A 16,406-nucleotide genomic window follows, 5' to 3' on the forward strand; every position below is an offset into this window, starting at 1 on the left:
TGTACTATTTGGTCCCTGCATTCCTTCACCATTTATCTCATACCTTATTTGCTAACCAAACAAGAGATTTGGCATGCTATTGTTCCCCTCTCATTTCGCAACCCAACAAGGTCTTGATGATCAAGACATTTTGTTGTTCTCTACTGCTTCTCCATATAGACATGACGTTAGGTTACTAACTGACTGAAATCTAAAAAGACAGTATATCAAACATTAGATGCACCATAAGAGTTTTACAACTAAAATAAGTAATGCAAAACACTATAATTACAACTTATTTTAGTATCCGTGCACCGCACGGGCAAAAAACTAGTATATAATTATATATCAGTGGGCGCTGCCAAAGTATTGGCATACGGCATACCTACAACGGCTACAAGTGGGCTGTGAGTTGAAACTTGTTTCAGAAAATAGTCCTATTTTGTTTACGATTATGTTGTGCATGTCCGAATACTTCTACACTCAAACTCTGAAGCAAATTTATTATTCCAGAGCGATTTTTCAGTTAACTCGTACTCGTGAGGAGGAAGTCCATTGTCCAATGGTAATATGAAGAAGACGTCTTAATCTCAAAAAAGTGAATTGTCTATTTTCATTTTTTAACTTTCATGTTTGTAGGTTTATTCAGCTACAGGTTGTGGAACTTGGATCGGCTAGAGTTTTTGCTGCCGGCAATACTCATATTACAACAGATGTGAAAGGAACCCCTGGGTCAGAACTCAGACATTCTCTCATTAGCTAACTAAAGATACGGTTTCTCTCACCTATCCCCTGCTGTACTAAAAGCGCTTTTACCTTTAAGTGTAGTAGCTAATCTTGATCAGTTGATCGAGCTCTGTAAGATGCCAGTTTTGACCTGCTAGCTCGAGCTCTTCAAACGCCAATTTTAACCTGATAGCTGGAGCTCTACAGGATGCCAATTTTGATCAGCTTGTTGATTCAAAATCAGGAGGAAGATATGATAATGAGGAAATGACTCAAATGGTGGTTTGTGCTGTTTTATATGTTCATTCTTTGACAGATCGCAGACTGAAAATGAACCAGGTACTTTTAATTTTTTCAATGTGTAGTTTCGTCCAACCATGCTCTTGTTGGCGTGTCTCTTGCACGAAAACTTGTAGGAGATAGTCTGACCAAATGTTATGTAGTCGAAACCTGAGCTTCATCTGTCCATCCTACAGTAAAATGTTTTTTTTTTTTTTTTTTTTTTTTTTTTTTTTTTTTTTGGCAACCGTAAATAAAGATTTTTACAATCTCATGGCCCGAGAGGCGAGGCCATGTGCTACAACGTTAAGGTTTCTAGAAATGTAAGCAAAACTAAGACAATGAAATGACGGATAAAACTCCTTGAAGTCCTGAAGCATGTCTTTGATACCATGATGAACTCCAGCAACACCTGCAAGCTGACAAATTAAAGGGAGACAATCCGACACTACCTCGAGGTGAAGAAAACCCCTACCGATCGCCCATTGAAGAACCTCGAGATACCTAACGCCTCGGCCTTGCAGAGCCGATTCACCTTAGTCTTCCTACTTCCGTCCCAATGGTTACCCCATCACTATCGTATGCCACCCACCCTATTGCCGCGTCCAAAGTCTTCAACCATCCAGCATCAACCTTTATCCGGATACCTCTACAATCACCCCGCCTACCAACCATATAAACTGGGTGACCATCCTTGATATTCTGTATATCTTCATTTCGTGACGAATGCGGCACACGTCCTTGCATCTTCTCATTGTACTCCTTCTCATGCAGTTTAGACTGAAGATATATCTCAACATCACTAGTGATGGACTGAAGAATAACGCACGGCATAACCTGATTCCCTCTAAAGACCGCATTATTGCGAGTGGTCCAAAGTCCCCATAAGGTTTCCAAGAAGATTAAAATTCGACTGTTACCCTCCTCCAGATTACCTAAAAATCGGATCCAGTTTATAATCCAATCACCATGCGGGATCATCGCAGTGCCTTCTACCCGTATCCCAAGCGTTGTGCCTGCCCAAACTCTGGAGGCTAAAGGGCAATCTCTAAAGATATGCTCAATAGTCTCGCTGTATTGACGATCCCCTATGCACATCCGACACGTATGATCCCCTTCCATAGATCTTTTATAAAACTCAAACCCTACAGGTAAGGTATTTGTAATGATCTTCCATATCAAAACCTTCCACGCATTCGGCCCAGGTAAGCTCCACAGGCGAGATTTACAAAAACCCCTCCCTGACATGGTGATTCTTGACTTATCTTTTAAAGTGCCATGTTGTTCAAAAAACTCCATGAATGCAATGCCGTACCCACTCTTCACCGAATAATTCACATCACTAGTTAGAGGCCAAAAGACTTCATCATACTTTCTAGACTTACATATGGGAGATGCTATTATCCAATCCGCATCCTTTTCCTTAAAAAAGGCACGCACTAGAGAAGAATTCCAGGTGAGGTCTCGATTCCATAGCTCCCGTACTTGAAGGCTTCCTAGAAAAAGAAAGGCCGAATCAAGTAAACGATCCTTCGGTTCCGGCATCCTTGCGTTGACCCACTTTGAATTCCACGCGTTAAGGCTAGATTCCAAACCTGGCTTCCAACCCATGTTAGCTAGTACCAGTTCCAATCCATAGGTAATACTTTTAATACCCCATGAACAGCCCGACCCATTTTTAGGACGTAGTCCATCCACGAAAGTATTCGTTCCAAAAATCTTTCGTCGGAAAATCCTACTAAAGTAAGAATCATCCCCCAAAACCAGTCTCCAATCATGCTTAGCAAGCAGTGCCTTATTGAGACATCCCACATTTCTAATACCCAATCCTCCCGAACTCTTCGGAAGACTTAGAAAATTCTTACTGCACCAATGAAGCTTTTTCCCCAGTTTACACCCAGCCCACCAAAAATGTGCCAACAAAGAATTGAGCTTTGTTGACACACTTACCGGAATTTTGAAAACCGATAGAAAGTAATTTGAAAGATTTGATAGGACTGAAGAAATTAAGGTAAGCCTACCAGCTGCTGATAAGAATATTCCATTCCATGAAGAGATTCTTTTAGAAACATAATCCAGGAGAGAATCAAAAATCCCCTTCTTAGATTCCTGAAATTCCGCCGGGATCCCCAAATATTTTCCAATACCTTTTGAAGAACGAACCCGAAGACAACTCATAGTCTCTTGTGCCTTTGCTAATGTTGTACTCGGACTAAAGAGAATACCAGATTTATCTAAATTCAACTTTTGCCCTGATGCATCACAATACTCATCCAAGATCCTTTTTAGAATAGCCGCCGCATGGCCCTTATCTTGAAAGAAAAAAACAGAGTCATCCTCAAAGAATAAATGCGTGATCGGTTCTTCCTGCCGACACAATGTTATCCCTTTCAAAAGGCCCACCTCTTTCGCATACTCGATCTGCCCACCAAGCACCTCCATACAAAGAATGAAAAGGTATGGAGATAAAGGATCACCTTGACGCAAACCACAATGCGGTTGAAACCGAGGCAGTGGAACACCATTAAAAAGGACCTCATAAGAAACCGTCGTAACGCAGTTCATAATCAGTAGTACTAATTTTGGTGGAAAGCCAAACCTCATGAGAACTGCCTCCAAAAAATCCCATTTAATTTTATCATAGGCTTTACTCATGTCCGCCTTAAAAGCACACCGACCATGTTTTCCTGTTTTATGACTCAGTATACGATGAATAGTTTCATGAGCAAGTAAAATATTATCACTGATATACCGGCCCGGAATGAAAGCATTTTGTGATTCACTTACCAGAGATCCCATAACCCTTGCCACTCTATTAGTGATACACTTGGACACAACGCGCATGAGGACATTACAAAGACTTATGGGCCTGTAATCCGAGACGCCTTCCGGGCTATCAGTTTTAGGGATAAGAGTGATAAAGGTTCTATTCAGTTCTCGTAAAACCCTCCCAGAATTCAAAATAGATAGCACGACCTTAGTTACCTCCTTCTTCACCAAAGGCCAACATTTTTGATAAAAACACGCTGGGATACCATCCGGCCTGGGGATTTATACGCTCCCATCTGGAAGATCGCACTCCGCACCTCTTTAGCTGTAAAAGGCTTGAGAAGGTGATCCGTGTCAGCATTCGAGAGAGACCTTTTAACTGGAGAAAGGATCCGTTCAAATGAAGTCATTGGTCGCCATTCCTCCCCCCCTAAATCACCATCCCTAACCTCATACAAAGCCTGAAAGTTTTTTTGGAATTCGGAACTTACAAGATTATGATCATAAATCCACACCCCATCCTCACCTTTAAGACCATGTATATAATTCCTCCCTTTTCTCCCCTTGACCCAGTTGAAGAAAAACTTAGTACATGTATCACCATCCACGCTCCACCTCATCTTAGCACGTTGTTTCCAAAAGATCGCATTAGCCTTAGAGAACCTACAGTAAAATGTGATGTACACTTTGCTGCTTCTGTCATCAGATAGGATTGCCCCAATATGAACGAGTGATTTTCCATTTCATTAGGCTACTTTCTGAAGTATTTTAGAATATCTTGTGTCTGCCATTAATAAAGTTGGACAGCTATGTAGTATATGAAGAAACATGGTGAGTAATATTAAAGACTGTATTACTGTAGTATTATGGGTCTCATCCATTTAGTAAGACAATTAGTTTCGTTCTACAGTTTTTAGGTATTCGTAAATTTGAGAAACCTACTAACCATTAAGCATGTCAATGGTTACGACACTGACACGACTCATGACTGTACTAGAGCCTAATGAGAGGATTGAACATCGGCTAATTTGTAACTATCACGAAAATACATTGAAACTTTGTTTTATGCAAATGTACTTAAACCGCTTAAAAAAGTTAGATACCTAAACCAAAGATCTAATCACGGTGTCTTGGGCCCTATTGTCTTTAAAACTGATTATTTATAAGATGCAAGAGTTGGCCTCATATCTTCAGCAACCTATGGAGTCCTCTGACAACATTCCCAAACCACAAAACGAAGCTGAAAATTTAGAGAAAGAGCTAACACAGCTTAAGGAATCCCTTCCCAAAGAGCTATGGTTCAATGGCAACCCAATGTACCTATAAGGGCACCAAAATTAGATGCCATAATCGCATTCCAAAACCACTTCAAAGCTCAAGACACTGATCACTGATGTCTTCATAACTAGTAGCCGAAAAGCAGGCACAACTTGGCTCAAAGGCCTCATATTCGCCATTTGCAACGGCGAAAACCATCTACCTTCACAAAGTCCTCTTCTTTACCATAACCCTCATGAGCTAGTCCCTCAATTAGAATCAAACATTTACACAAAATCAAATTTTCTGGAAATCATCAACCTTAAATCTCCTAGACTTTTCGGTACCCATCTCCCTTATCATTCATTGCCAAGTTCAATCAAGTCTTCTAAATCCAAAATCATATACGTTTTTAGAAATCCGTTGGACACAATGATATCATCATGGCTATTTTACCAGAATGTATCTGATAATCAGACATTGGTTGCAGATATGTTCGACCTTTATGTTGATATGTTTTGTGAGGGTAAAATCCCATTTGGGCCATTTCAGGACCATGTACTCGGATATTGGAAAAAATGCAATGAAAATCCGGATAAAATATTGTTCGTCAAGTATGAAGATTTGAAGGTTGATCCTATAGTAGAGTTGAAGCGAATAGCTAAATTTGTAGGATGTCCATTTTCAGCGAAGGAGGAAGAAAGGGGTTTGATCGATGAAATTGTTAACTTGTGTAGTTTTCAGTCCCTTAAACAAGTTGCAGAGTTAAATAAGGGTGATAAAGTTTATCCAGGAGCTGCAAATGAGACTTTTTTTAGAAAAGGGGTGGTCGGAGATTGGGTTCATTTTATGAGTCCATTAATGGCAGAGAGGTTTAATAAGATCATGGATGAAAAATTTTGCGGTGCTGGTTTAACGTTCATGTAACAATCTACTGTATACGATTTGGAATTGTATTAGCAAAATGGCTGAATAAACTGGCAATGTTTATTTTATTGTTAAGCAGCAGTTATTCGTTATTATTTCAACACAATTTTCATCATTTTGATAGTATCTTTGTGGTATTAAAAGAGGGGTAAGGGTAAGGCTTCCCCATCCGATGATATATACCGTAATACGAAGTATAAAATGCATTGAAGTAATACATCTGTTATATTTTCAAATATGTCATACTGACAACTGCTATTTAGTAACCGAGAAGACGGAGTCCCAATGTTTCTCAAAATATATATACTCAGTCTTATGAAAACAAACTTGGGTTTAAGCTAATTTTCTTTATTCTGGATTCTAGAAAGTAAAAATGCTGTGATTGACTTGAAAAGGTGTGACGGCTACGTATACTATAGCTGGATCAAGTCGATCCTGCACGAAGCTTAGGAATATAGAGTTTGATCAAGTCCTAATATTATTTGGTGGCATGTCATATTTGTCATGTACTAGTGGCCTAGTGGGCAATGGCCTGCTTCCCTGGTTTATAATTTTTTGATATTTGGACTAATGTTCTTTTGATAGTAACATTGACTTTTACACTAATATTCTCTACCAAAATTATCTTAGACAGATCATAAGGCAATGAAAAATGGCGGAAACTATAGTGGCATTTGCTATAGACAAGCTGCTTCAAATTGCAAACACAGAGGCGGATTTAGTGGGAAGCCTTCCTGGAGAGATCAAGTCAATCAGCAGAGAGCTACAGAGCATCAAAGCCATTCTAAAAGATGCCGAGAAAAAAGCAGAAGATGACGATGGCATCAAGGTATGGGTTAGCCAGGTTAGAGAAGTTGCATACCAGATAGAAGATGCCCTTGATGATTACTTGTTTCTTAAGCATGAGCGAGTTAATCAGCCGGTGACACCTCCACGAAGCTGCTTTAATTTGTTTAGAGTGGGTCAATGCTTCTTTCAACATAGGACAAAGCATGACTTGGTTATAACTATAAAAATGATCAGGGAAGAGATAGGAGAGATCAACAGGAGAAGGGAAAGGTATGAGTTCATGACCACAGAGAGGGTGCATCCAGAGCATACTAGTAGTTGGCAAGACATTTGCGCACTCTATGTGGACGATTCTGAGCTTGTTGGTATTGAAGAACCTAAGAATGAAGTCAGGAGACTATTGGGACAGAACGCTCTAGTAGCACTCGTGGGAATGGGAGGACTTGGAAAATCGACCCTTGCTCGGAAACTGTATAACCAAGTAAGGCGACGTTTCCATATCTATGCTTGGGTCACTGTATCTCGATCTTATAGTGTGGTGGACGTACTAAGAAGCATTTACAAGCAGTTTCTTGAGTCTGCCCAAGAGGACTCTAATTGGGTTCAACTTGATGATTCGTTGCAGAACCGTATGTCCATAACTGAGAAACTGCGGAGCTACCTTCACGAATCTGAATACAGGTACTTCTACTAATTGCAAATTGATCAATTGTCTAATAATTGCTTATAAGTAGGTCCTTTTGCCAAAACGCTTGCTTTTTTTCCTAATTAATTACTACCTCCTACCCATTCCAATTTCCAAATTACTTGTCCATTTTTCAATGTCAAACTTATCATATATTGAGGGTGGTGGTGAGTGTTTCAAGTCTTATCACAAGCTGAATTTGTGTGTGTGTGTGTGTGTTTGGGGTTAGGGAATATTGCCCAGTGTATGGCCGCATACCTAGGAAAAAATTTGTGTGTGTGTGTGTGTATTGACTAATTCTTGTGCTAAAATATTATTGAAATATTATATTTATTGAATAGCTTTTGTAAAATACTTTATAGGACATCGGAAACATATATTTCTAGCTCTGCCACCATACATAACCGGTTACTTGATATGAACTCATTTACGCATCAAGAGCGGTAGTTGATTTATTGCATTTTGCTGCAGATGACAACTGAACACAAACCCTTTTTTTGTGACCAGCCTTAGAGTTATCACCATCATCTCAGACCACTAATGGAGTTCAATATGCATGTGATGTTTTGTACCCCAAATGCTTGACTCCTACATTCCACCACTGTTCCGAACCTCAATTCAACATGTTTCTAATGTAATTTAGATTTTGAGTTAAATTTGCAGATACTTGGTTGTTCTAGACGATGTTTGGGAAGAAGGGTCACTACTAAGCTGCATAAAAGCTGCTTTACCAGCTATTAATGATGGCAGTAGACTATTGATGACCACGCGTGACGAAGATGTGGCTAGTTCTTGGACAACCAAATTAATGGGTAACATTTACCAGTTAAAGCCTTTGCCAGACCAGGAGGCTTGGGGTCTCTTCTGCAAGAAAATGTTTGGAAATGGGGGCTGCCCTGAAGAACTTGGGTCATTAGCATCTGACATTGTTAGGAAATGCGATGGATTACCTTTAACGATAGTGGCGGTTGCAGGTCTGTTGTCTACAAAAAGGAGGGACTGTTCGGAGTGGAAAAAGTTATGCGACACACTTGGCCCTGAGTTTGCTAAAAATCGTCACCTAAAAAGCAGCACAAGAATCCTGCTATTGAGCTATGACGAATTGCCTTATTATCTGAAACCTTGCTTTTTGTATTTTGGCATGTTTCCTGAGGATTACGCCATTGACTGTATGAGGCTAGTCCGCCTTTGGATTGCAGAAGGCTTTATCGAAAGTTGTCGAGGTATAACGCTTGAAGAGGTTGCTCTTGAGTATTTGACTGCCCTTGTCCAGAGAAATTTGGTTCAAGTTCTAGGGAGAGATGTAACAGGAAGATGTCGAAGTTTTCGAGTTCATGATGTTCTCCGTGAAATAATCCTCTCTAAGTTAGAGGAGTCGGGTTTCTCTCAAGTGATGGCTAAGGATAAATTCCTAGTGAACACCCATTTCCGCAGATTATCAATCCACTACTGCTTTGACAAATCATTACAAGCCTGTAGTACTACCTGCAACATCCGTTCAGTTCTTGTATTTGATAATGAGGATATAACTAGTTTCTTAACAAGCTCGCAGCTGAAAATCTTCCGCTTCCTAAGAGTTCTTGACCTTCAAGATGCTTCAATTTACGCTATTCCTGAAGAGGTGGGAGATCTGCGTAACTTGCAGCTTCTGAGCTTGAGAAATACCAAGGTCGGGACGCTTCCAACGAGTGTAGGTCACCTTTGGAACCTACAGACATTGGATCTCAAGAGCTCTTACGTTTCTGAAATACCAAGTGAAGCAAAGAGCCTTCAAAAATTACGCCACCTCCTAGGATATCGTTCTGAACCAGGGCCATACGCTTTCTCAACTGCAGCAACTAAGATACCCGTAGGAGTATTAGTTAACTTGCTGGAGCTGCAAAAGCTTGCATTCATTGATGGAAGCCAAAAGAGTCTAATAATTGAGTTGAGAAACTTAAAACAATTGACGAGGTTGGGAATCGCAGGGCTTACAAGTGACAATGGCGATGATCTTTGCCACGCCATTAAGGAGATGGAACATCTCAGATCATTGACGATAATATCAACACGAAGTGATGAAGTACTCAAGGTACAAAACATAAACCAACCACCTCGTTTTTTGGAACGACTTTACTTGGTGGGGGCTTTGGAAAAGTTGCCAAATTGGATAACGGGGCTTAATAACTTAGCCAAATTGGCGTTGAGATATTCACGACTCCAAAATGATCCAGCTGAGAGGCTCCAGGAGCTTCCTAATCTGATAGAGCTTGACCTTTACGAGGCATATGATGGAACGAAGCTTGATTTTGGAATGCATGGCTTTCGAAAACTCAAGGTGTTGCGCCTTTTCTCATTATGCAATTTGAAATCCATACAAGGAGCTCTTCCTACTCTCCAAAATTTTCGATATCGACTGTGCCAGCAACTGGTACAGGTGCCACCTCATATTGAACCCTACTTGGACTTGGCCATATCGAATTTGCTTCGAGATAGGTGTTAGTATTTTACTCCCCCCGATTGTTAGGAATTGCCCCACATTTCTTATTTGACACATGTAATTGAATGGCTCCATCTCTATTTTAAGCATGCCTTTTGTGTCGAAAATTATTGTTGGGATGGTGAGATCCACCACCCACTCACATGCACTTGCATGCCTTGGTCCTTGTGCAAAAATAAAAAAAAAGGGGTAGTTTTTAAGAAACCAAGGGAGTGCTTAGTTTTCAATAAGGATCTTCTCCATTTCCTTTCACAAACTCATTTAATAATTAATATTATCTCCTTTATACTCATTAACCCTTTATTTTTATGCATAAATTGTAAACCGTTTGATGTTAATCAGATACAATCTCGACCGTTAATAGGTAATGACCTCTCCATTTCTTTTTAGGAAATGGAGAGGATTTTGACTCCTTAATTTTGGGTTATATTGTTGTGTGTTGTGCGTTTTGTTGTTAATTTGATAGCTTAGTGTGATTTGGTTGTGTGTTGTGGATTTGGTTGTTAATTACTCTCTCCACTTCATTTGTGCTGTCTCTTTTTTCCTATTAAATACATTTCCAAATTAATTATCCAATCGTGAACGTTAGAAAATGTTATTTTATCACTTTTTCTTAAATTATTCTCAGAAAGGAAAGGAGTTCAATAAAACGTCAGAGATGAAGTATCAAATTTAGTTAACATTAATGCATATTTTGTCGTCTTTTTATAGTTTGATTTCAAGTGTTGTGATTATAATGATGTGATTAGATGACCATTATGATATGTCTTGGAAAATATGTCCAAGTACTCGCATCTATGTTTTGATTGACACGAGAGGTTTAATGCATTTATCGAGTTTGGAAATTGAGCAAGGGATCCCGTTAAAAACTAGTTTAGTTGGTAAAGTCATGAGTAATGGTACTCATGACCTTGGTACAAACCCTGCCAACAGTAATGAGCTCATTACCATGATCTTAATCACCCTCGCGGCTTTCTTTATACCAAAATAAAGTGAAACAAAAAGTAAGCTTTCAAATGAGGAGTATGGGAAGAAATGAAGACTATAGAAGTGTAAGAACCTTTTTTTTTTTTTGAGAAAAGGCGTAACAAATAACTGTTGGATTAAGATGTTTTTTTTGTGTGTGTTGTGGGGCCTTAACCGAAGTTCAACAAATAACTTAAATCGAAAGTTTTTATTTTTTTGTAAGTTGTTGCGTCGCTGTATAAGTGTTAATTCAAATCGAAAGATGTTACAGAAGTATATTATTATGTGTCATTTCTACTCACCTTATTATATTATATATATCAACACCTTAATAAAAGTCTACAAGCCCTTCAACTATTCACAAAGTGAATAGTATGAACAGTGGATTTGTGTACGGTTTGGGCTGGCAACGCTTGGGCCTGTTGCTTACCGAGCTAAAGATTTTGTGGACCTTTTTCCTATTTAATTTTGGGCCTTTGTTTCCTCAGTTTTTCTTTGGCCATTTTGTTTCTTTTTTCTTTTTTTTCACAAACTAATGTTTGTTGCTCTCTGTTTGACTGCCAATGCCTTTGATGATCACATAGTCACCACGGTCACCACCATCATCGCATACGGAACCATCTTCGGGAGGGCCAGAGGTTGGATGGCTACAATCAATCCGGGTGCATGTTGTGGGTATTCGGAGATTGGTAGTAATAGCTTAGAGCTTAGTCTTTGAATTTAGATTAAAACAAGGTGTTTTCAAGTGATTATATCATCACAATATATATTGGAGATTGTGTATAATATTTCTTTGATCATCACAATGTGCAAAAAGAGTTTCACTGTGATGTTCAGTCAACATGTACAAACAACCGAAACAAGTAAAAAATTCTAACATGCATATTAAACGTCGACGATCAAAATATCTTGAGGGACGGTGTGCAAAGCGCGCCGTGCACCAACTAGTTTTATAGTAAAAGTCCCCAAGGGGATTGATAAATGCATATTTTATACATTTTAACTCCCTATATTAGCTTGATTTTACATGTTTTTAGCACTTATCTTAACTGTTTTATAGCTAATATTTGCATTTCTAGTTGTTTTGGATACTTTGACATATTTTGTAGGGAATAAGCTTTTTGGAGCTAAAATAACTATAAAGTACTAGAAATTGCAAGCTAAGAGGAAAGAAGACCAAATGGACTAAGGATTGGATGTTGCATGGACCTTATGCCTCAAGTTGCATGGATTTTTGCATGAGAATTTGTTGGATCAATTAGTAAAATACAAATGAGATCAAACATCCAAGTCAAGCCCAAATTGCAAGTCAAAAGTCAAGGGGAAAGCATGGGATTCCAAAAGATCTTAAGATGCCAAATGACACGCCTGTCGTTGACCTGTCAAAAATAAAACCTAACGGTCTCAACTAAATATGTAGTAGAGGCAGTCGAGTATCGAATCCTCAGGGAGGTAATGCAACTACAGCTGTCTATCTCTAATCCTATGGTAACAATGGGGTTGATTGAATTTTTGGTTCTAAACTACGGAGTTAAAAGAAGAGAAATAAGGCAGAGAGCAGTAAAGCAAGAAATATGAATTAACTATCAATAAGAGGGAGACATGTCGGGAATTCGGTTCACTACGGCAAATCAACAACTTAGCAGTAAATGACTCAGACGAACCAATGCGAGACGGATATTAGAAGGTCCTTTCGGTCCACTTCCCACCCTAAAATACCACTAACTTAACTTTCGTCCTCATTAGGGCGATCTCATCATTTTATAGCAGGCCTATTTAATCCAATCTTTCGATCCAGGATTAATTGTAGCCAAAGTTAAAGGTGACATAGAAGCGTGCACTCAACTAGGTCGGTGATTACAGTTATATTGCTATAGTGATAGAGTCTCTTATATCAATTCGCCTAATTCATTCACTACGTCGTCATTATTCTACCGCAGATCCCCTAATCCCAACATGAAGGGGAATTAGCTACTCATATTCATAATCGATCTAACAAAGACATAATATTCCATGAGAAGACATAACGAAATAATAATTATAAAGCGCAATAACGAGAAATTAGGCGAGAAATAATGATAACATAAAACAAGAATTAAGAGCAACAAAGGGTTAATTATTATCAAGAGAAGGAGGAGATTACAATCTAAGCAATCCGGCGTAAAGAACGACGAAATCCGAGTGCAATAATCCCCAAAGTGAAAGCAACGTAAAAGTGTGATGAGGTTTTTCTAATATCAAAAATGATAGTAAAAGAGATAGTCTAAGAGTAAAAAGAGATGCTAATTAACCTAGTAATCCTCGGTTAAATAGGAAAAGTCTAAGTGTTTATGCGGAAACACTAAAACACGGATCGATTAAGCCCACGAAGTCAAAGTCTCTCGATCGAGTAGATTAGACTACTCGATCGACCATCACTCGGGGAAACTCCTCGATCGACCTTCAGGGGAACTCGATCGAGGATCGGTCATGTGTGGATCACTCGATCGAGTAAGCGTGAGCTCGATCGAGTCTTGGGAAGCTTAGGAATCACTCGATAGACCACCAAACAGCTCGATAGACCACCGGGTCTTCAATTCAGACTCACGTCTTCACCAAAATGCCTCGTAAAGCGTGCAACGACACTTCTAAGTGCAACATCTCACTCTGGGATGGTCCCGTCTCCTCTAAATGCATGCAAAAGGGCAGAAAAGAGCATGGTTCCGCTTCTTTCGCGATTATCCCTACAAAAAGGACAAAATACACCAAAGTAGCCAATTCGGGGCAAAATACTATAAAAACAGTATATAAATGCATGGAAATACGTCTTTGAAATAGGCCAAAAAGACCGTACATTAGGCACGTATCAAATCTCCCCAAACCAAACCTTTACTCGCCCTCGAGTAAACTCAAAACTAAACTAATGGAACGGAAATGATAACTCAGAGCTAGCCTAACTTGTCCACTTGAACCACTTTAATGCAACAAAATCAACAATTAAAGCTAGACAGTCAATACGCAAACGAATTATACGCTGTTCAAAAATAAAGCTGACCTATCGACCTTGCAAGACCAACAAAACCGGACTCTCACGTGGTCACTCTTCTCTCATGAAGCAAAGGGCAAATATTGTATGTAAAAGAGAGAAGAAAAACAGTCACTCACCTAACTGCGACCTACATAGCATGCATGCAACAAAAATGAAAGACAATTCAAGTACTAATGCACACACTCCAACCAATAATGTCCGTCACAGCCGAGGGTTTGCAAATAATATGGGAATAGTGAGGTTCAGGTGAGAAAAGGCTAAACAAGTTATGGAAATGTGGAGGTAAAAGCGTCAAGCTAGTTCCTAACAGGACCATAATAAACCATCCGGATCTCAAACTATCGAAAGACTAAACACGGTGCCCTTCACTTGGCACAAAACTCACTAGACTGGAAACACAATCTCCTCAAAAAATATGGAATAAGAGTGGAGGAGCTAGACGGTCACAAAGTTCCCTTTTTTAAACACCGTCTGAGACAATTAACAACCAACCAACCCTCTTGTCGATTGTACATCTTCGAACATCTTCTCAACTCTGACAAGAGGGTTCAATATTTTTCACAATTTTCCTCTCTTTTTTCGTGAATCACAGCTTTTTTTTTTTTTTCATTTTCTTTTTCTTTTTTTTTTCTTTCTTACTTCACGTTTTTCTTCCTTTTTCAATACTTTTTTTTTTTTTTTTTTTTTTTTTTTTTTTTTTTTTCACTTCCTCCTTCCTCAATTCAAACACCAACTCCAAACGGGAATTACGGACCAAATCGCAATGTAAAAACGTACCACAAAAGGACGGACTAACTAGCTTGATCAGGCGGGCTTAGTTTGGAATGTGGCTAATGGGTCAAAAGGGCAAGTTTTGGTCAATGTGGAGCTAAATGGGTGAAAGATATAAAGAAAGGGGAATTGCAAGACCCTCCCTGCATGTGACACCAACCGCAGACCCGAATATGTGCATTTGACGAGAAATTGAATGTCATAAATGTGCAAATGAGATGAACATGCTATGCAAGGAGTACTACTCAAAATTCCTAATGAACTGGTCATGAATGTCACCAGTTATTGGCTCTAAAAACTCGAATTTTTAAGTAGTTTGCGGTTTATCGGTCAAGTCTAAACAATCGACTATTATTTGAACAGTAAATTCGTAGACTATGCGAATTGACAAAGCTAAAAACCATCAATAATGTGCAAGGCTCAAGTGAATTGACAAGTTAAGTGCAATATCATCACGGGAATCTACCGTTCCGACTCAACCTAAATGCAAAAATAAACGTGAAATTTTTGAATTTTTAACATTTTCTAATTTTTTTGAATTTTTTTTTTTATTTTTAATGAAAATAAACAACAAATGCAAACTGAAAAATTAAACGTGAATGCAAAACAAATGCAGATGCAGACTCAAAAGGATGCAATACCCTCCCCAAACCAAAACGGACAACGCCCTCGTTGTCCTCCAGCATACACCAGCAGTAAGATGGGGGATGGGGGTAAACAACCAATAAAAGAAAAATAAAGGAGACGAAAAATAAAAAGAGTGAAGGACATACAAAACACGAACTTCCCCAAACCAGCCAGAAAACTGGGGAAGTGAGTAGACCAAGATAACTACTCTCGTCGTCGGCACCGCTATCTCTCGTGTACTCTGACTCAACAAACCCGTCTCCCCAAACCAGCAACGAACAAGGGCGAGACTCAGTCATCATCTCCAGGCTGATCGTCCGGACCGGGTACGAACGGAGGGTCACTCGCATCCTCTCTGGCAGCTCTCGCGGCCGCCTGCTCTGCCCGTAACCGCACCTCTCGTTCTACCGCTGTCTCCTCCTTCTCCTCATCTGAGTCAGAGGATAGTGGAGGGTACCCGTCCGCTGGGTATCGGTAGAAGGAAGGATGCGGCCACCCCTCTGGAATCGGTCGCCGGGCCCGGATGTGGAACTCGTAGAGAGGGAATACGGCTAAAGCCATATCCCGTCTCATCTCAGTAAGGTACCTGCACAACTCCGGAGGCAAGGCATCACGACGCCCTTGGTCTGTGACCGCGGGCGCCTCTAAAGCGGGAGGGCAAACAAAATTGGCCGGAAAAGCCGAACCAGAAGGAGGGTCAAGTTGGGGTGGAGTGAGTGAAGGTGTAGGCTGAGGCGTGGGTGTCGGTCCAGCCTGGGCCTGAGTCTGAGCCTGGGAGCTAGAAGATGCTCCGGCCTCACGCTTCCTCTTCTTCGTAGAAGAAGAGGGAGGGGTGAAGGTAAGGTGGTAGGTAGGTGGAGGTGGCCTCGCTCCCTCATCAGCAGTAGGGAGCGGCGAAAGTGGGGGAAGGGTAGAGCACGGCAAGGTAACAGACGTGGAACTACAGATCTTCCACGTCCTCGCGCTCCCCTTTGCCCTGGGAAACCAGGTCAAGGTAGCCATGGCATCCAGGTCAAGGTAAGCCACCTCGTCAGGTACACTGAGTCCTGGCTCAGTGGGGTAAAGGTGGCGGGCAATCCTAGTCACCAGCCCGCCGCATAACAAGCTGCGGTCTTAACCCGAGT

At 40.2% G+C, this 16,406-nt stretch overlaps 1 protein-coding gene and 1 pseudogene across 2 annotated transcripts; both read left to right on the plus strand.

The window, feature by feature from the left end:
- Positions 1-379: 379 nt before the first annotated feature.
- Positions 380-10,094, plus strand: LOC141599772 (disease resistance protein RPM1-like). Of its 2 annotated transcripts, XM_074419880.1 has the most exons (4): positions 380-711; positions 808-1,044; positions 6,568-7,407; positions 8,075-10,094. In XM_074419880.1, exons 3-4 carry the CDS (start codon positions 6,590-6,592, stop codon positions 9,891-9,893), a joined length of 2,637 nt encoding a protein of 878 aa, XP_074275981.1. In that variant the 5' UTR covers positions 380-711; positions 808-1,044; positions 6,568-6,589; the 3' UTR covers positions 9,894-10,094. The 2 variants fall into 2 exon arrangements, with proteins under 2 accessions (XP_074275981.1, XP_074275982.1); XM_074419881.1 differs by having other exon boundaries at positions 380-1,044; positions 6,572-7,407.
- Positions 4,823-6,009, plus strand: LOC141599773 (cytosolic sulfotransferase 15-like; annotated as a pseudogene).
- Positions 10,095-16,406: the final 6,312 nt, after the last annotated feature.

This window comes from Silene latifolia, chromosome 9 (assembly GCF_048544455.1).
Source record: "Silene latifolia isolate original U9 population chromosome 9, ASM4854445v1, whole genome shotgun sequence".
NCBI lineage: Eukaryota > Viridiplantae > Streptophyta > Magnoliopsida > Caryophyllales > Caryophyllaceae > Silene > Silene latifolia.